General features: G+C 49.8%; 1 protein-coding gene across 3 annotated transcripts in view; it reads left to right on the top strand.

Moving 5' to 3' along the window:
- UBXN1 (UBX domain protein 1) overlaps nt 1-16,798 on the top strand; it is a 41,086-nt gene that overhangs the window by 14,986 nt on the left and 9,302 nt on the right. For 2 of the 3 annotated variants that reach the window (XM_075326368.1, XM_075326369.1), the window contains exon 6: nt 3,140-3,331. The exons of the other annotated variant lie outside the window; for it this stretch is intronic. In XM_075326368.1, coding sequence (XP_075182483.1) covers nt 3,140-3,331 — 192 coding nt within the window. The remainder of the gene's footprint in view (nt 1-3,139; nt 3,332-16,798) is intronic. 3 annotated transcript variants of the gene reach the window in all.

Here is a 16,798-nt window from a genome sequence, read left to right as displayed (position 1 = left end):
GGCGCTGTCAATACATGACAGCGCCATTATAAGCGCAATCGCGGTAAAGTTTTACTTACCGCCGAAACCGGAAGTCACGTGACGCGATCACGTGACTCCCGATAGTTGCCATGGTAGTACAGGGTCATGTGATGACTCCTGTACTACACATGAATTGGTTTCACTTTCGCTGTGCCCGGAGCACAGCAAAAGAGAAAGACAGCGTATCTGCTGTTTACAGCCTTCCAGCTGTGATCAGCAGATACTGCAGAGCGATCGGAATGCTGATCGCAATAGCCCCCTAGGGGGACTAGTAAAATAAAAAAAAAAAGTAAAAAAATAAGTTTTAAAAAATTAAAAAAAAACAAAAAAACCTAAAAGTTCAAATCACCCCCCATTCGCCCCATTAAAAATTAAAGGGTTAAAAAAATAAAAAATATACACACATTTGGTATCGCCGCGTTCAGAAACGCCCGATCTATCAAAATATAAAATCAATTAATCTGATCAGTAAACGGCGTAGCGGCAAAAAAATTCCAAACGCCAAAACGACGTTTTTTTGTCGCCACAACTTTTGCGCAAAATGCAATAAGAGGCGATCAAAACGTAGCATCTGCGCAAAAATGGTACCGTTAAAAACGTCAGCTCGAGACGCAAAAAATAAGCCGTCATTGAGCCTAAGATCCCGAAAAATGAGAACGCTACGGGTCACGGAATATGGCGTAAAATGTGCGCCACTTTTTTCGGACAAACTTCCGATTTTTTTTTAACCCCTTATATAAAAGTAAACCTATACATGTTTGGTGTCTACGAACTCGCACTGACCTGAGGCATCACACCCACACATCAGTTTTACCATATAGTGAACACAGTGAATAAAATATCTCAAAAACCATAGTGCTATCGCACTTTTTTTGCAATTTTTCAGCATTTGGAATTTTTTTGCCATTTTCTAGTACATAATATGGTAAAACTGATGGTTTCATTTAAAAGTACAGCTCGTTCCGCAAAAAATGAGCCCTCACATGACCATATTGACTGAAAAATAAAAAAGTTACGTCTCTCAGAAAAAGAATGGCGAAAAAAAAAAACGGAAAGCGAAAAATCGGCCGGTCGTGAAAGGGTTAAACCAATTTATAACTTTTCCTCCTTCTTGCTTTTGCACCAAAACTGAGGAGCCCGTGAGGCACGGGGGGTGTATAGGCAGAAGGGGAGGGGCTTTACACTTTTTTAAGTGTAATACTTTGTGTGGCCTCCGGAGGCAGAAGCTATACACCCAATTGTCTGGGTCTCCCAATTGGAGCTAGAAGAAAAGGAATTTACGGTAAGTAAACAAAATTCCCTTCTTTTTTTATTTATTTATTATAATAATAATTATATTAAAAAAAAAAGCAATTCTGCCATCTACATTTTTTTACTGTTTACCGTATAGATTAATTATTTTTATATTATAGTAGTCCAGACAATGAGTCTTATATACACACATTAAAGATTTGGTTGCGGACAGTGTGCATGTTATGGCAGGAAAAATTCTGCGGAAAAAATTAGCTTTTTTTGCAGTAATTTGCAGAGGTTTTTTTTCATTGCTTTTAATGGTAAAAACGCAGAAAGAATGGACATGCTGTTCTCAAACATGACTAAAGCCTGCTTTACATGTTACGATTTAGCATACGATATCGTATGCGATCGTAAACTCCCCCATCGTATGTGTGGTACGTTCAATTTGTTGCCCGTGTCGCACAAACGAGTAACACCCCCGTCACACGTCCTTACCCGTCCATACGACCTCGATGTGGGCGGCGAACGTCCACTTCCTGGAGTGGGAGGGACGTTCGACGTCACGCGGCAGCCGGCCAATAGAAGCGGAGGGGCGGAGCTGAGCGGGACATAAACATCCCGCCCACCTCCTTCCTTCCGCATTGCTGGCCGGGAGCCGCTGGACGCAGGTAAGATCTGTTCATCGTTCCCAGGGTGTCACACACTGCGATGTGTGCTGCCCCGGGTACGATGAACAACCTAACGTTCAATATTTAGGAACTGAACGACGTGCGTGCGATGAACGTTTTACCGTTCAATCGCACGTAACTGTCACACGCTACAATGTACCTTACTATGCCGGATGTGCGTCACTTATGACGTGACCCCGCCGACACATTGTAAGATACATTTTTAGCGTGTAAAGCAGGCTTAAGACCTGAAGCGTCGAAACGCGTTGTTCTGCACGGTTCCCTATGATGTTATTTGCCCTGCTGGATTTTAATATTCTTCCCAAATAAAAGATGGACTTTTAATTCTTATGTCCAGCGCTGGATTTCTCTTCTATTATACTATTGGTGGCCGCACCATTCCGAGGGCAGGACTTGACAATATTACAGCGGGTGTGATCGGTGAGCTGGACTTTTCGTCCCGTGCTCAGAAAATGACGGAACAAACCAAAGGCAGAATAACTTTTTTTTTTTTTTTTTTCCCCCCCACCTAATATTTTTTTACTTTCTTTCCCCCATTTTTAGTACATTTATATTGTAAAATGGAAAAATATAAAGCGAAAATTAAAAACGTAAAATTGCCTCAGACGAGAAATGATTTTATTAGAATTTATTAATATAATAAAAAAATGATTATATTAAAATGATTTCTAATATATTATAATAATATATTAATATATAATAAAAAAATAGGCAAAACAGAACATTGTTTTTTCTTCATTTTATGGGAATTATTTCTGCCTAGATATCACCATTACACAGTGGTTACGGCGCCCCCTGCTGTTCTTTTCATTCCTTCTCAGAACGTCTGTGTGATGTGCTCGTGATAGGAAGTTGCCGAGTCTTATTGGCAGCCTGTACATTAGTAGACGTCCCTCTGTAGTTCTTGTGTGCAAACATCCAGGAGGTGGCACTGAGCACGTGTGACCGCCGTCACCGAACAGTCCCGGAATGTCCCCCTTTAATTGTCAAGCTAATGACATAGACTGTGACGTCTGTGTATAGCGCGGTATATTATCAGGTCTTCAAATTTAGGAATTTCCTATCACCTTGATAGCGAATATCACATTGATGGCAGTTATAGAGGAAATGGAAGCACACGATCTATAAAGTATATTGGGATTGTATCTGACGCTAAATGCTGGGAATGAATTTTTACCGACATTTGTCTTCAGGATGATGGAGCTGATAGCACAAAAGCAAGTAGAGCGGGAAGAGCGAGAAAAACGGGAGAGGATTGAGCAGGAGAAACAGAGGCGGAAGCAAGGACAGGAACTATCTGTAATCCGACAGAAGATGCAGGAGCAAGAAATGCAGAAAGCGGCAGAAGACAGGAGGAGGGAGAAGCAGGAGGAGAGGATGGCAAGGTATGTATATGCCGTAGTACCCGGGCGTTGCCCGGGATAGTAACTGTCTCTCTGTCTCTCTCCCAGTCTCTGTCTGTCTCTCTTTCTGTCTATCTCTGTGTGTCTGTCCATGTCTGTCTGTCTGTGTCTGTCTGTCTCTGTATCAGTCTGTCTCTGTATCAGTCTTTCTGTCTCTATCTGTCTGTCTCTTTCCCCGTCTGTCTGTCTCTTTCCCCGTCTGTGTCTCTCTCTTTCCCCGTCTGTGTCTCTCTCTTTCCCCGTCTGTGTCTCTCTCTTTCCCCGTCTGTGTCTCTCTCTTTCCCCGTCTGTGTCTCTCTCTTTCCCCGTCTGTGTCTCTCTCTTTCCCCGTCTGTGTCTCTCTCTTTCCCCGTCTGTGTCTCTCTCTTTCCCCGTCTGTGTCTCTCTCTTTCCCCGTCTGTGTCTCTCTCTTTCCCCGTCTGTGTCTCTCTCTTTCCCCGTCTGTGTCTCTCTCTTTCCCCGTCTCCCCTCCGGCATCTTATTACCTCACACATAAGCTTCTTATACTAACAATGTATTTTGTTCCAATAGCAACCAATCACAGCTGCTATTATTAACCTTATAGCTCGCAGATCCATTGACTTTAATGGAGGCAGGTTTTTTGGAGAGTAACTGTAAAGCGCGGGGTTAAATTTTCCCATCAAAACATAGTCTGATGTTCCCTGAGTCACATGGGGCATCTGTGCAAAATTTCATGATTGTAAAAGCGGTGCGGATTTCTTTAGCGGACATACACACATGATGATGAAAGAAGAGAGGGAACTGCACTCCTTCGCTGTGCTGGAAATTTTTTATTTAAACAGGTGGAAGGTATAAAGCTGGAGGCAACCTGTATGCCAGCTCCTGTAATGGACTACGGCCGTTTCGCCTACTGATTAGGCTTCCACGGGTCCACATGTGGTAGTAGAACACCACCCCTTTTATAGGAGTGCATACAGGTTGCTTCACAACCACGTTAAAAACAATGGGGAGTAACATAACATTAAAAATACATGAATGATGCATACAAATGCAAAAAAACATCATGATATTTGTATTAAAAAACCTAGACACGAGGTACAGAAAAAATGAGAGTTCCATTATCACAAAAATATTGCGAGATCGACACGGTCATTTAACCCTAGGTCACCCTGCGCTCCGTAGTTTATTATTAGTTTTGCCTCTATCTGTAATAATAATAATTTCTGTAAATCACCCCCTGAGGAGGGAGGGTGACTCTCTTGAGGCCTGCGAAGCGTAAAATGTCCGGGTTACCATCATGGTGGTCCCGTATATGGGAAATCAACCTAGGTGACCCTTTTTCGGATGCAATTGAATTGTAGTGCTCCCTGAATCTCACGTACAAACACCTTATCATTTTGCCTATGTAAAATCTGCCACATGGACAGAGAATCACAGACAACGAACTTGGTTTTGCACGAAATAAATTCCTGGATCTTATGCATGTGTGCTCCAATCTGCAGGGACCGGCCAGTAATACGCAGGTTACAGAACCTACAGTTCCCACACCGGTAATTACCTGGTGGGCAACATTTATCCAGCCATGTCGATGGGCTGGTAATTCTGTTCTTTACTACCATGTCCCGCAGATTGTTGCACCGTCTGAACGTGACCAAGGGTTTCGCCTTAGTCATCTCACTTACGTCGGAGTCTTTCTCAAGAATGTGCCAATTCTTACACAACGTTGTCCTGATAACATTTTCCAGGGGTCCAAACTTAAAACTAAATATGAACCTCTTTAAGCTGTCATCTTTGTCCCTAACATCAACACCCCCATCGGGTTGGTCACCTGTGGATCTCACTCTCTCGTACGCACTGCTGATTAATTTATTGGGATAACCCCTTTGTTGTAATCTTTCTTGGAGATCCAAAGACTGTTGTAAAAATGACTCTTCTATGTTGTTGACCCTCCTCACTCTCAAAAACTGGCTATAAGGCAGGGCCCTTTTGGTGTGGACTGGATGGGCACTCTGAAAGTGCAAGAGCGAATTTCTTTGTCGCTCCATTGGGAGACCCAGACAATTGGGTGTATAGCTTCTGCCTCCGGAGGCCACACAAAGTATTACACTTTAAAAAGTGTAACCCCTCCCCTCTGCCTATACACCCTCCCGTGCATCACGGGCCCATCAGTTTTATGCTTTGTGTTGAAGGAGGCACACATTCACGCAAGCTCAACATTTTAGTCAGCAGCAGCTGCTGATTGTATCGGATGGAAGAAAAGAGGGCCCCCGGCATGCTCCCTTCTCACCCCACTAAGTCGGCGGTGCTGTCAAGGTTGAGGTACCCATTGCGGGTATAAAGGCTGGAGCCACATGCCGTTTTCCTTCCCCATCCCTTAGAGGCTCTGGGAGAAGTGGGATCCTAACCGGTCACCTTTCACTGGGACCGGGCTCCCTCCGCAGCCCCTGGGGGAATCTGACGGACAGGAGACTGGGTATCATCAGGGACAGGCCCTGCATCTAAAAGGTACTCTGTGTCCCCTTGGGGACGGTGCATGGAGCGCCTGTGTTACAGACGCTGCAGCGGCTGGTGTTTTTCTGTGACGACCGGGACTACCGCGCCGACCGCGCCTGTTCGCCGGCCGCGTTATTAAATTTAGTCCCCGGCTTCTGCGGCCTAGTACCATAACTCCCGCCCCCGGGCCTGCCAGTCAGGGGTAAGGGCGGGACGGTCGACTGGACGTCGGCAGTGAGGGCTGGAGCATACTTAGGTGTTCTCCTCCCCCCTCACTGAGCACTGTGGGGCACCAGATTCCCGCACTTTATTAGTCACCGCCCACGGCTCCCTCCTCCCCTGAGAACTCTGGCAGCCATTGTTACAATCACTTCTGCCGGTGGAGGATTTCAGAACGAGCTCTGCAGCTCTGGGAGGCCCAGGCAGGGAATCTGGTGGACACACAACCACTTTGGGCGGTCGGTAAGCCACACCGGTTACCCGGTGCTGGCCCCCCTAGGATTGCAGAAGTGTGTATATATATATATATATATATTAGTATACATTTTCTCTGTTCGGCCGCATTATTTTGCTTTTGGCTATATACCCTCACTGATCACTCTCAGAGGAGACAACAGCATGTCGTCCGCAAAGAGCAAGGGTGCCAAGGCACAGGCTTATTTTGCAACCTGTACCTCTTGTGCGGCTATGTTACCTGCAGGTTCCACCTACCCTCACTGTGTGCAATGCTCGGCCCCTGTGGCACTCACTCAGCCGGAGCCTCGGGCACTGGTGGGACCCTCGGCTCAGGTAGAACCGCCGGCTTCCTCTGTCCAGGTGGCAGGGACAGAGTTTGCAGTTTTGGCTGAGAAACTCTGAGTCGCTTTCACAGTCCATGGCTCAGTCTATGGACAAATGGTCTGCTAAGATACTAGAAGCCTTGCAGTCCAGATCGGTAACACAGGCCCAGGGCACTGTGAGTTCATCGCCCCCAGGCCCCTCTCGGTCGGCGCAGCAAAGTGCTCCTGGGGTGACACCTAGGTCCCACGGTGAGGACTCCGACACGGACCGCAGTCCCAGACCGGCTAAGCGGGCTCGCTGGGAACCTTCCCCGACTTCATCACGCTGTTCGGGGTCTCAGCATGAGGACTCTCTGGAGGATGAAGCGGAGGTCGCAGCTCAGGGCTCTGATCCTGACGTTGCTCTCAATCTTGATACACCTGAAGGGGACGCCATAGTAAATGACCTTATAGCGTCCATCAACCAGGTGCTAGATCTTTCTCCCCCAACTCCACCTATAGAGGAGTCGGCTTCGCAGCAGGAGAAGCACCAGTTTAGGTTTCCCAAACGTACACGGAGTGCGTTTTTCGATCACTCTAACTTCAGAGATGCTGTCCAGAAGCACAGAGCATTTCCGGACAAGCGCTTTACTAAGCGCCTTAATGACACACGTTACCCCTTCCCCCCTGACGTAGTTGAGGGTTGGGCTCAGTGTCCCAAGGTGGATCCTCCAGTCTCCAGACTGGCGGCTAGATCCGAAGTATCAGTGGCAGATGGTTCATTGCTCAAGGATGCCACTGACAGGCAAATAGAGCTCCTGATGAAATCCATCTATGAAGCCATAGGCGCGTCTTTTGCTCCGGCCTTTGCAGCCGTGTGGGCACTCCAAGCTATCTCAGCTTGTCTGTCTGAGATTAATGCGGTCACACGTACCTCTGCTCCGCAAGTTGTGTCTTTGACTTCTCAGGCGTCGGCCTTTTCGTCCTACGCCATGAACGCCGTCCTGGACTCTGCGAGCCGTACAGCGGTAGCATCCGCCAATTCGGTGGCAGTCCGCAGGGCCATGTGGCTACGCGAATGGAAGGCAGACTGCTTCCAAGAAGTTCTTAACCGGTTTGCCATTTTCTGGCGACCGTTTGTTTGGCGAGCAATTGGACGAAATTATTAAACAATCCAAGGGAAAGGACTCGTCCTTACCCCAGTCCAAACCAAACAGACCTCAGCAACGAAAAATACAACCGAGGTTTCGGTCCTTTCGGCCCTCAGCCAGGTCCCATTCCTCCACGTCCAACAGGTCAGAGAAGGGCCAGAGGAACTCTTCTGCATGGCGGTCTAAGTCACGTCCTACAAAGACCGCCGGAGGAACCGCCTCCAAGGCGGCCTCCTCATGACTTTCGGCCTCCCCAAACCGCATCCTCGGTCGGTGGCAGGCTCTCCCGCTTTTGCGACGCCTGGTGGCCACATGTCCAAGACCGATGGGTGAGAGACATTCTGTCTCACGGTTACAGGATAGAGCTCAGTTCTCGTCCTCCGACTCGTTTCTTCAGAACATCTCCGCCCCCCGAGCGAGCCGATGCACTTTTTCAGGCGGTGAACACTCTGAAGGCAGAAGGAGTTGTGATCCCCGTTCCCCTTCAAGAACGTGGTCGCGGTTTTTACTCCAACTTGTTCGTGGTGCCAAAAAAGGACAGATCATTCCGTCCCGTTCTGGACCTCAAACTGCTCAACAGACACGTGAGAACCAGACGGTTCCGGATGGAATCTCTCCGCTCTGTCATCGCCTCGATGTCCCAAGGAGACTTCCTAGCATCAATCGACATCAGGGATGCTTATCTCCATGTGCCGATTGCACCAGAGCATCAACGCTTCCGGCGTTTCGCCATCGGGGACGAACACCTTCAGTTCGTGGCACTGCCTTTCGGCCTGGCGACAGCCCCACGGGTCTTCACCAAGGTCATGGCAGCAGTGGTGGCGGTCCTACACTCTCAGGGCCACTCGGTGATCCCTTACTTAGACGATCTTCTAGTCAAGGCACCCTCCCGGGTGGCATGTCAACACAGCCTGACCATTGCTCTGGAGACTCTCCAGAGGTTCGGGTGGATCATCAATTTCCCAAAGTCAAAATTGACACCGACCCAATCACTGACTTACCTCGGGATGGAGTTTCATACTCTCTCAGCGATAGTGAAGCTTCCGCTGGACAAACAGCGTTCGCTGCAGACAGGGGTGCAATCTCTCCTTCGGGCCCAGTCACACCCCTTGAGGCGCCTCATGCACTTCCTAGGGAAGATGGTGGCAGCAATGGAGGCAGTTCCCTTTGCGCAGTTTCATCTGCGTCCACTTCAATGGGACATTCTCCGCAAATGGGACAGGAGGTCGACGTCCCTAGACAGGAACGTCTCTCTTTCACTGGCAGCCAAAACCTCTCTTCAGTGGTGGCTTCTTCCCACTTCTTTGTCGAAGGGAAAATCCTTCCTGCCCCCATCCTGGGCTGTGGTCACGACGGACGCGAGTCTGTCAGGGTGGGGAGCGGTCTTCCTCCACCACAGGGCTCAGGGAACCTGGACTCCGACAGAGTCCTCCCTTCAGATCAATGTTCTGGAGATAAGGGCAGTGTATCTAGCCCTAAAGGCGTTCCATCGGTGGCTGGAGGGCAGACAGATCCGCATACAGTCGGACAACGCCACGGCGGTCGCGTACATCAACCACTAGGGCGGCACACGCAGTCGTCAAGCCTTCCAAGAAGTTCGGCGGATTCTGCTGTGGGCGGAAGCCACAGCCTCCACCATCTCCGCAGTTCACATCCCGGGCATAGAAAACTGGGAAGCAGACTTTCTCAGTCGCCAGGGCATGGACGCAGGGGAATGGTCTCTTCACCCGGACGTGTTTCAAGAGATCTGTTGCCGCTGGGGAACGCCGGACGTCGACCTCATGGCGTCTCGGCACAACAACAAAGTCCCGGCATTCATGGCACGGTCTCAAGATCACAGAGCTCTGGCGGCGGACGCATTAGTTCAGGATTGGTCGCAGTTTCGACTGCCTTATGTATTTCCTCCTCTGGCACTGCTGCCCAGAGTGTTGCGCAAGATCAGGTCCGACTGCCGCCGCGCCATCCTCGTCGCTCCAGATTGGCCGAGGAGGTCGTGGTACCCGGATCTGTGGCACCTCACGGTGGGTCAACCGTGGGCACTCCCAAACCGACCAGACTTGCTGTCTCAAGGGCCATTTTTCCATCTGAATTCTGCGGCCCTCAACCTGACTGTGTGGCCATTGAGTCCTGGCTCCTAGCGTCCTTAGGGTTATCTCAAGATGTCATTGCCACCATGAGACAGGCCAGGAAACCAACGTCCGCCAAGATCTATCACAGGGCTTGGAGGATCTTCTTATCCTGGTGCGCTGATCAGGGTTTTACCCCCTGGCCGTTTGCCTTACCCACTTTTCTTTCTTTCCTTCAATCCGGAATGGACAAGGGTTTGTCTCTCGGCTCTCTCAAGGGACAAGTATCGGCGCTTTCCGTGTTTTTTCAAAAGCGTCTAGCCAGGCTTCCGCAGGTCCGCACGTTCCTGCAGGGAGTTTGCCACATAGTCCCACCTTACAAGCGTCCGCTGGAACCCTGGGATCTTAACAGGGTGCTAACGGCTCTTCAGAAACCACCTTTCGAGCCGATGCGAGATGTCTCTCTATCACGCCTTTCGCAGAAGGTGGCCTTCCTAGTGGCAGTCACATCACTTCGGAGAGTGTCTGAGCTAGCAGCGCTGTCATGCAAAGCCCCCTTCCTGGTGTTTCACCAGGATAAGGTGGTTCTGCGTCCGGTCCCGGAATTTCTCCCTAAGGTGGTATCCCCTTTTCATCTCAATCAGGATATCTCCTTACCTTCTTTTTGCCCTCATCCAGTTCACCAATGTGAAAAGGATTTACACTTGTTAGATCTGGTGAGAGCACTCCGGCTCTACATTTCTCGCACGGCGCCCCTGCGCCGTTCTGATGCGCTCTTTGTCCTTGTCGCTGGCCAGCGTAAGGGGTCGCAGGCTTCCAAGTCAGCCTTGGCTCGGTGGATCAAGGAACCGATTCTTGAAGCCTACCGTTCTTCTGGGCTTCCGATTCCTTCAGGGCTGAAAGCCCATTCTACCAGAGCCGTGGGTGCGTCCTGGGCATTGCGGCACCAGGCTACGGCTCAGCAGGTGTGTCAGGCGGCTACCTGGTCGAGTCTGCACACTTTTACAAAACACTATCAGGTGCATGCCTATGCTTCGGCAGACGCCAGCCTAGGTAGGCAAGTCCTTCAGGCGGCGGTTGCCACCTGTAAGAGGGGGCCGTTTTCGGCTCTTTTTATCGAGGTATTCTTTTACCCACCCAGGGACTGCTTTTGGACGTCCCAATTGTCTGGGTCTCCCAATGGAGCGACAAAGAAGAAGGGAATTTTGTTTACTTACCGTAAATTCCTTTTCTTCTAGCTCCTATTGGGAGACCCAGCACTCGCCCCTGTTCCCTTCGGGCTGTTGTTCTTTTGTGTACACATGTTGTTCATGTTGAATTGTTCTTTTGGTTCATGGTTTCAGTTCTCCGAGCATCCTTCGGATTGAATTTACCTTAGACCAATTTATAAGTTTCCTCCTTCCTGCTTTGGCACCAAAACTGATGGGCCCGTGATGCACGGGGGGGTGTATAGGCAGAGGGGAGGGGTTACACTTTTTAAAGTGTAATACTTTGTGTGGCCTCCGGAGGCAGAAGCTATACACCCAATTGTCTGGGTCTCCCAATAGGAGCTAGAAGAAAAGGAATTTACGGTAAGTAAACAAAATTCCCTTCTTTGTCGCTGTGGGCTTTCTGAACACTTTAGTGTGGATCTCACCATTATCAATAGAGACCTCCACATCTAAAAAACTCAGGGTATGGCCACCAAAGGAGGAAGTGAAGGACATATTCATTGTGTTGACGGTGTTGAGATGACACACAAAGTCAGAGAACAAGGCCTCCGCACCGTCCCACACAATGAAAATGTCATCCACATACCTCATAAAATGGCAAATATATCTCAAATATGGATTGGTGTCCGAGAAAACATATCTGCGTTCGAAGGCCCCCAAAAATATGTTGGCCACGGCATAAGATACGGGGGTACCCATAGCGGTACCCCCGCACTGCAAGTACCATTGGTCCAAAAACATAAAAGTGTTTTTTGCTAGAACAAATTCCAGGGCCTCCCCCACAAAATTACAAAAATGTTCGCTCTTGCCACTCTGTGCAACCATCTCTTTAACCGCCTGCACCCGCATATCCTGTGGGATACGGGTGTACAGGCTTTCCACATCAATGGATGTCAATTTGTAATTCTCCTGCCACGTCATACCCTTGAGAAGTGTCAAAAAGTCACCGCTGTCTTTAACATAAGAAGGGATATGCTTCAGAATAGGTCTGAGCAGCCAATCCAGATAATGTGACAGGGGCTCCGTCAGCCAATCCCTGCCACAATCGGACGGCCAGGTGGATCATCCCTATTCTTATGTATCTTGGGTATGCAGTACCAGTGGGTTTTTTAGGGTGAGGAGGGATCAACTTGCCAGCCTGCGCACGCGAGATGAGACCCAAACTTACATATCTATCCAAGAAACGCACAAGCTGTTTCTTATACCCCTGGATAGGATTAGAAGACAAAGAAGGAGTATAGGTGGTTCTGTCCGACAATTGTCTCAAACATTCCTGGACATACTTCTGACTGGTTAGGAGGACAACGTTGCCCCCCTTATCTGCTTCCCGGAACACCGTGTCCTCCCAACCCCGCATAGTATGTATAGCAGAAAGCTCCGCCTGGCTAAGATTTTGTATATGTTTTTTATAAATCAATGCCTCAATGTCCTTCAAGACCGAGTCCTGAAAAACATCAATGAGGTTACCAGGTGTAGTGGCAGGGAAAAATCTGAATTTATTCCTTTTGTGAATTTTGGAGGTTCACTGGCAGCAGTAACTAACTCAGGGTGTGATACCACTTCGGGTTCATTTAGACTCAGCAAAAGTCCTGCATCGTGGACCGTGGCTGAGTCAAACGCCCCGGTGATATCAAACACATCATTATCCACCACACAAGGTAAATGCCCCTCTGGAATCATGCCAGATGTGCTGGGTGCCATTTGAAAATGTTTATATAAGTGGATCTTCCTGATAGCCTTAAATAAATCCACCTTAAAATCTGCAAAATCAAACTCCTCAGGAATGCAAAACTTGAACCCTTTAGATAATACAGAAATCATATCCGGGGACAACGTATGCGAAGACAAATTGATGATTGAATCAGGGGGAGATTGGAGGTCATGATTCAATTCCTCCAAGAGACCGATTTCCTCTTGTGGCCTCTGCCTCTTCCCACCCCCCGTCGGGTGCGTTTTCTACAGGGGCGGCAGGTCTAGGTAGGGCAGGTGCTATACTAGAGGGCCCTGGTATCACATCCTCAGAACCACTAGATTCAGAGTCCGTGGTCCAGTATCCTCTGTTAGAGCCACTGGTGCCTTTCCTTTTAATATAGGATTTTTGTCTGTAGTTTTTAGCCTTGTCCTTAGTCCAGCAGAAAATCCTGATTTTTCTCATAGGGTCATTCCGTGTCAAGTGGACCAGTGGTCCCCACTCGACGTTCTCCGATTTTGCTGAAAATTTATAAGGATGTACATGTATGTTTGAAAAGAGGTTCTGTAAATGTTTAGGGCCAGATCTCAAATATATTGGGCACTGTTGACCTTTCACTGGAGGCCCCCCCCAAGGCTGCGGCTTCAGCTAAAGAGGATTTTGCAAACTTTGGCACATAGCCATTAGAGTTCTATACTGGCTATGATGCTGAAATTTGGCATACTAGCTCAACTTTCTTTTTCGCTCTATTGGGAGACCCAGACAATTGGGTGTATAGGCTATGCCTCCGGAGGTCGCACAAAGTACTACACTTAAAAGTGTTAGGCCCCTCCCCTTCTGCCTATACACTCCCCGTGCTCCCACGGGCTACTCAGTTTTTTGCTTTGTGCGAAGGAGGTCAGACACGCACAGCACAGCTCCACAGATTAGTCAGCAGCAGCTGCTGACTAGGTCGGATGGAAGAAAAGTGGGCCCATATAGGGCCCCCAGCATGCTCCCTTCTCACCCCACTTTTGTCGGCGGTGTTGTTAAGGTTGAGGTATCCATTGCGGGTACGGAGGCTGGAGCCCACATGCTGTTTTTCCTTCCCCATCCCCCTTAGGGCTCTGGGTGAAGTGGGATCTTATCGGTCTCCAGGCACTGAGACCGGGCTTCATCCACAACTCCTGTGGAGCCTGATGGATAGGAGCCGATACCGTTCAGGGACATGGCCCTGCATCTTAAAGGTACTCTGTATCCCTATGGGGACCGCGCACGGCATCACCTCAGCTTTGCTGGGTGTGCTAGTGCACCTGGGACCGCGGCGCTGACCGGGTCTATATGTGCCATTACACACTCAGCGTCGCTGAGTGTGTTTATATGTAAGGGCTACCGCACTGACCGCCGTTGCCACGGGACACTGCGGCGCGGCTGGGACTTGTAGTTCGCCGGGGACTTTCACGCGACCGCGCTTTTACGGCGGCCGCGTTTATTACTACAGTCCCCGGCTTCATTGCGGCCTAGTTTCCCTTGTTTTCTCCCGCCCTCAGCCCTGACAGGCAGGGGAAGGGCGGGACGCTGCATGGAGCGAGCAGCAATGAGGGCTGGAGTATGATTTACATGCTCCACTCCCCTCACTGTGCACAGTATGAGCGCCCGTTTCGCGCTCTTTCTAGGCCACGCCCACAGCTTCCTCAGCTCGTCAGGACGCCGCAGCCATTCCTGTCAGCTCCACCGACGCTGCAGAGAGGGACATATTCATGGGAGACCCAGACACGGTCTCTGGTGGCCTCACAACCGCTTAGGCGGCTGGTAAGCAGCACATGTGGTGCTAGCCCCATGGTGCTGTATTGTATTGGTACATTATTTGTGTACTGTATATAATTTACACTGTATGAGCACAGTTCTTTCTGGCTATATACCCTATTGTGTTACTCAGGGAAAACTATAGCATGGCGCCCATAAACGGCAGGGGTGCCAAAACACAGGCTTATTATGTTGCCTGCGCCGCATGTAAGACCCAGCTACCGGCAAGTTCCACTGACCCTCATTGTGTACAGTGTTCGACCCCTGTGACACTTCCTCAGCCGGATCCTCTGCTAAGAGGGGCCCAGGGGGAGCCACCTGTTGACACTGTCCAGGTGACGGGGACTGAGTTTGCAGCCCTTAAGGATCAACTCTCTGAGACTATGGCTAAGATACTAGAAGCCTTGCAGTCCAGACCGGTATCTCAGCAAAGGGACTCTGTTGAATCATTGTTCCCTGACCCCCCTCAGTTGGACCAACAATGTCCTCACGGGGTATCTCATACATCCCAGACGGAGGGTTCGGACTTAGAACCTAGCCCCAGATCGTCTAAGCGGGCCCGCTTAGAATTTCCCTCGACATCATATTGTTTAGGGTCTCAGCGGGGGGATTCTCTGGTTGATGATGCGGAAACAGCTGATCAGGATTCTGATCCTGGGAGCGCTCTCAATCTTAATTCTCCAGACGAGGACGTCATAGTGAATGATCTTATTGCATCCATTCATCAGTTGCTGGATATTCTTCCCTCAGCCCCTCCGGCGGAGGAGTCTGTTTCTCAGCAGGAGAAATTTCGCTTCAGGTTCCCCAAGCGTACACAGAGTATGTTTCTAGACCACTCTGATTTCAGAGAGGCAATCCAGAATCACCATGCTTGTCCGGATAAGCGTTTCTCTAAGCGCCTTAAGGATACACGTTTTCCTTTTCCCCCGGAAGTGGTTTAAGGTTGGATTCAATGTCCCAAAGTGGATCCTCCAATCTCCAGACTGGCGGCTAGATCCATACTTGCAGTGGAAGATGGGGCCTCGCTTAAAGATGCCACTGACAGGCAGATGGAGCTCTGGATGAAATCCATCTATGAAGCTATCGGAGCTTCTTTTGCCCCAGCATTCGCAGCCGTATGGGCGCTACCAGCTATATCAGCAGGTCAAGCGAAAATTGAAGCGGCCGCACCACAAGTGGCTTCCATTACCTCCCAGACCTCGGCAATTGCGTCTTACACTATGAATGCTGTCCTGGACTCTGTGAGCCGTACGGCAGTTGCGACCGCCAATTCGGTAGTAGTCCGCAGGGCCTTGTGGCTACGGGAGTGGAAGGCAGATTCCGCTTCCAAAAAGCGTTTAACCGGTTTGCCAATTTCTGGCGACAGGCTCTTTGGCGAGCGCCTGGATGAAATCATCAAACAATCCAAGGGAAAGGATACTTCCTTACCCCAGTCCAAGCAGAACCTCTCCCAACAGAGGAGAGGGCAGTCGAGGTTTCGGTCCTTTCGGGGCGCGGGCAGGTCCCAATTCTCCTCGTCCAAAAGGTCTCAGAAAGAACAAAGGAACTCTGATGCATGGCGGTCTAAGTCACGTCCTAAAAAGGCCATTGGGAGCACCGCTAACAAAGCGGCTGCCTCATGACTTTCTACCTCCTCTAGTAGCATCCTCGGTCGATGGCAGGCTCTCCCGCTTTTGCGACACCTGGCTGCCACAAATAAAAGACCGCTGGGTGAGAGACATTCTCTCTCACGGTTACAAGATAGAGTTCATCTCTCGTCCCCCGACTCGATTCTTCCGGTCCTCTCCGCCTCCCGAGCGAGCCGAGGCTCTTCGGCAGGCGCTGGGCACCCTGAAGGCAGAAGGAGTGGTGGTCCCTGTTCCTCTTCAGCAACAGGCCCACGGTTTTTACTCCAACTTGTTTGTGGTCCCAAAGAAGGACGGGTCCTTCCGTCCTGTCCTGGACCTGAAACTTCTCAACAAACACGTAAAGACCAGGCGGTTCCGGATGGAATCCCTCCGTTCCGTCATCGCCTCAATGTCCCAGGGAGATTTCCTTGCATCGATGGATATCAAAGATGCTTATCTCCACGTTCCGATTGCCCCAGAGCACCAGCGCTTCTTGCGCTTCGCCATAGGAAACGAACATCTGCAGTTCGTGGCACTGCCATTCGGCCTGGCAACAGCCCCACGGGTTTTCACCAAGGTTATGACTACTGTAGTAGCGGTCCTCCATTCTCAGGGTCACTCGGTGATCCCGTACTTGGACGATCTGTTGATCAAGGCACCCTCTCAAGAGGCATGCCAACACAGCCTCGACGCTACCCTGGAGACTCTCCAGAGTTTCGGGTGGATC

The sequence above is a fragment of the Anomaloglossus baeobatrachus genome, chromosome 10 (assembly GCF_048569485.1).
Source record: "Anomaloglossus baeobatrachus isolate aAnoBae1 chromosome 10, aAnoBae1.hap1, whole genome shotgun sequence".
Classification (NCBI taxonomy): domain Eukaryota; kingdom Metazoa; phylum Chordata; class Amphibia; order Anura; family Aromobatidae; genus Anomaloglossus; species Anomaloglossus baeobatrachus.
This window is presented reverse-complemented; position numbering and strand designations above follow the sequence as displayed.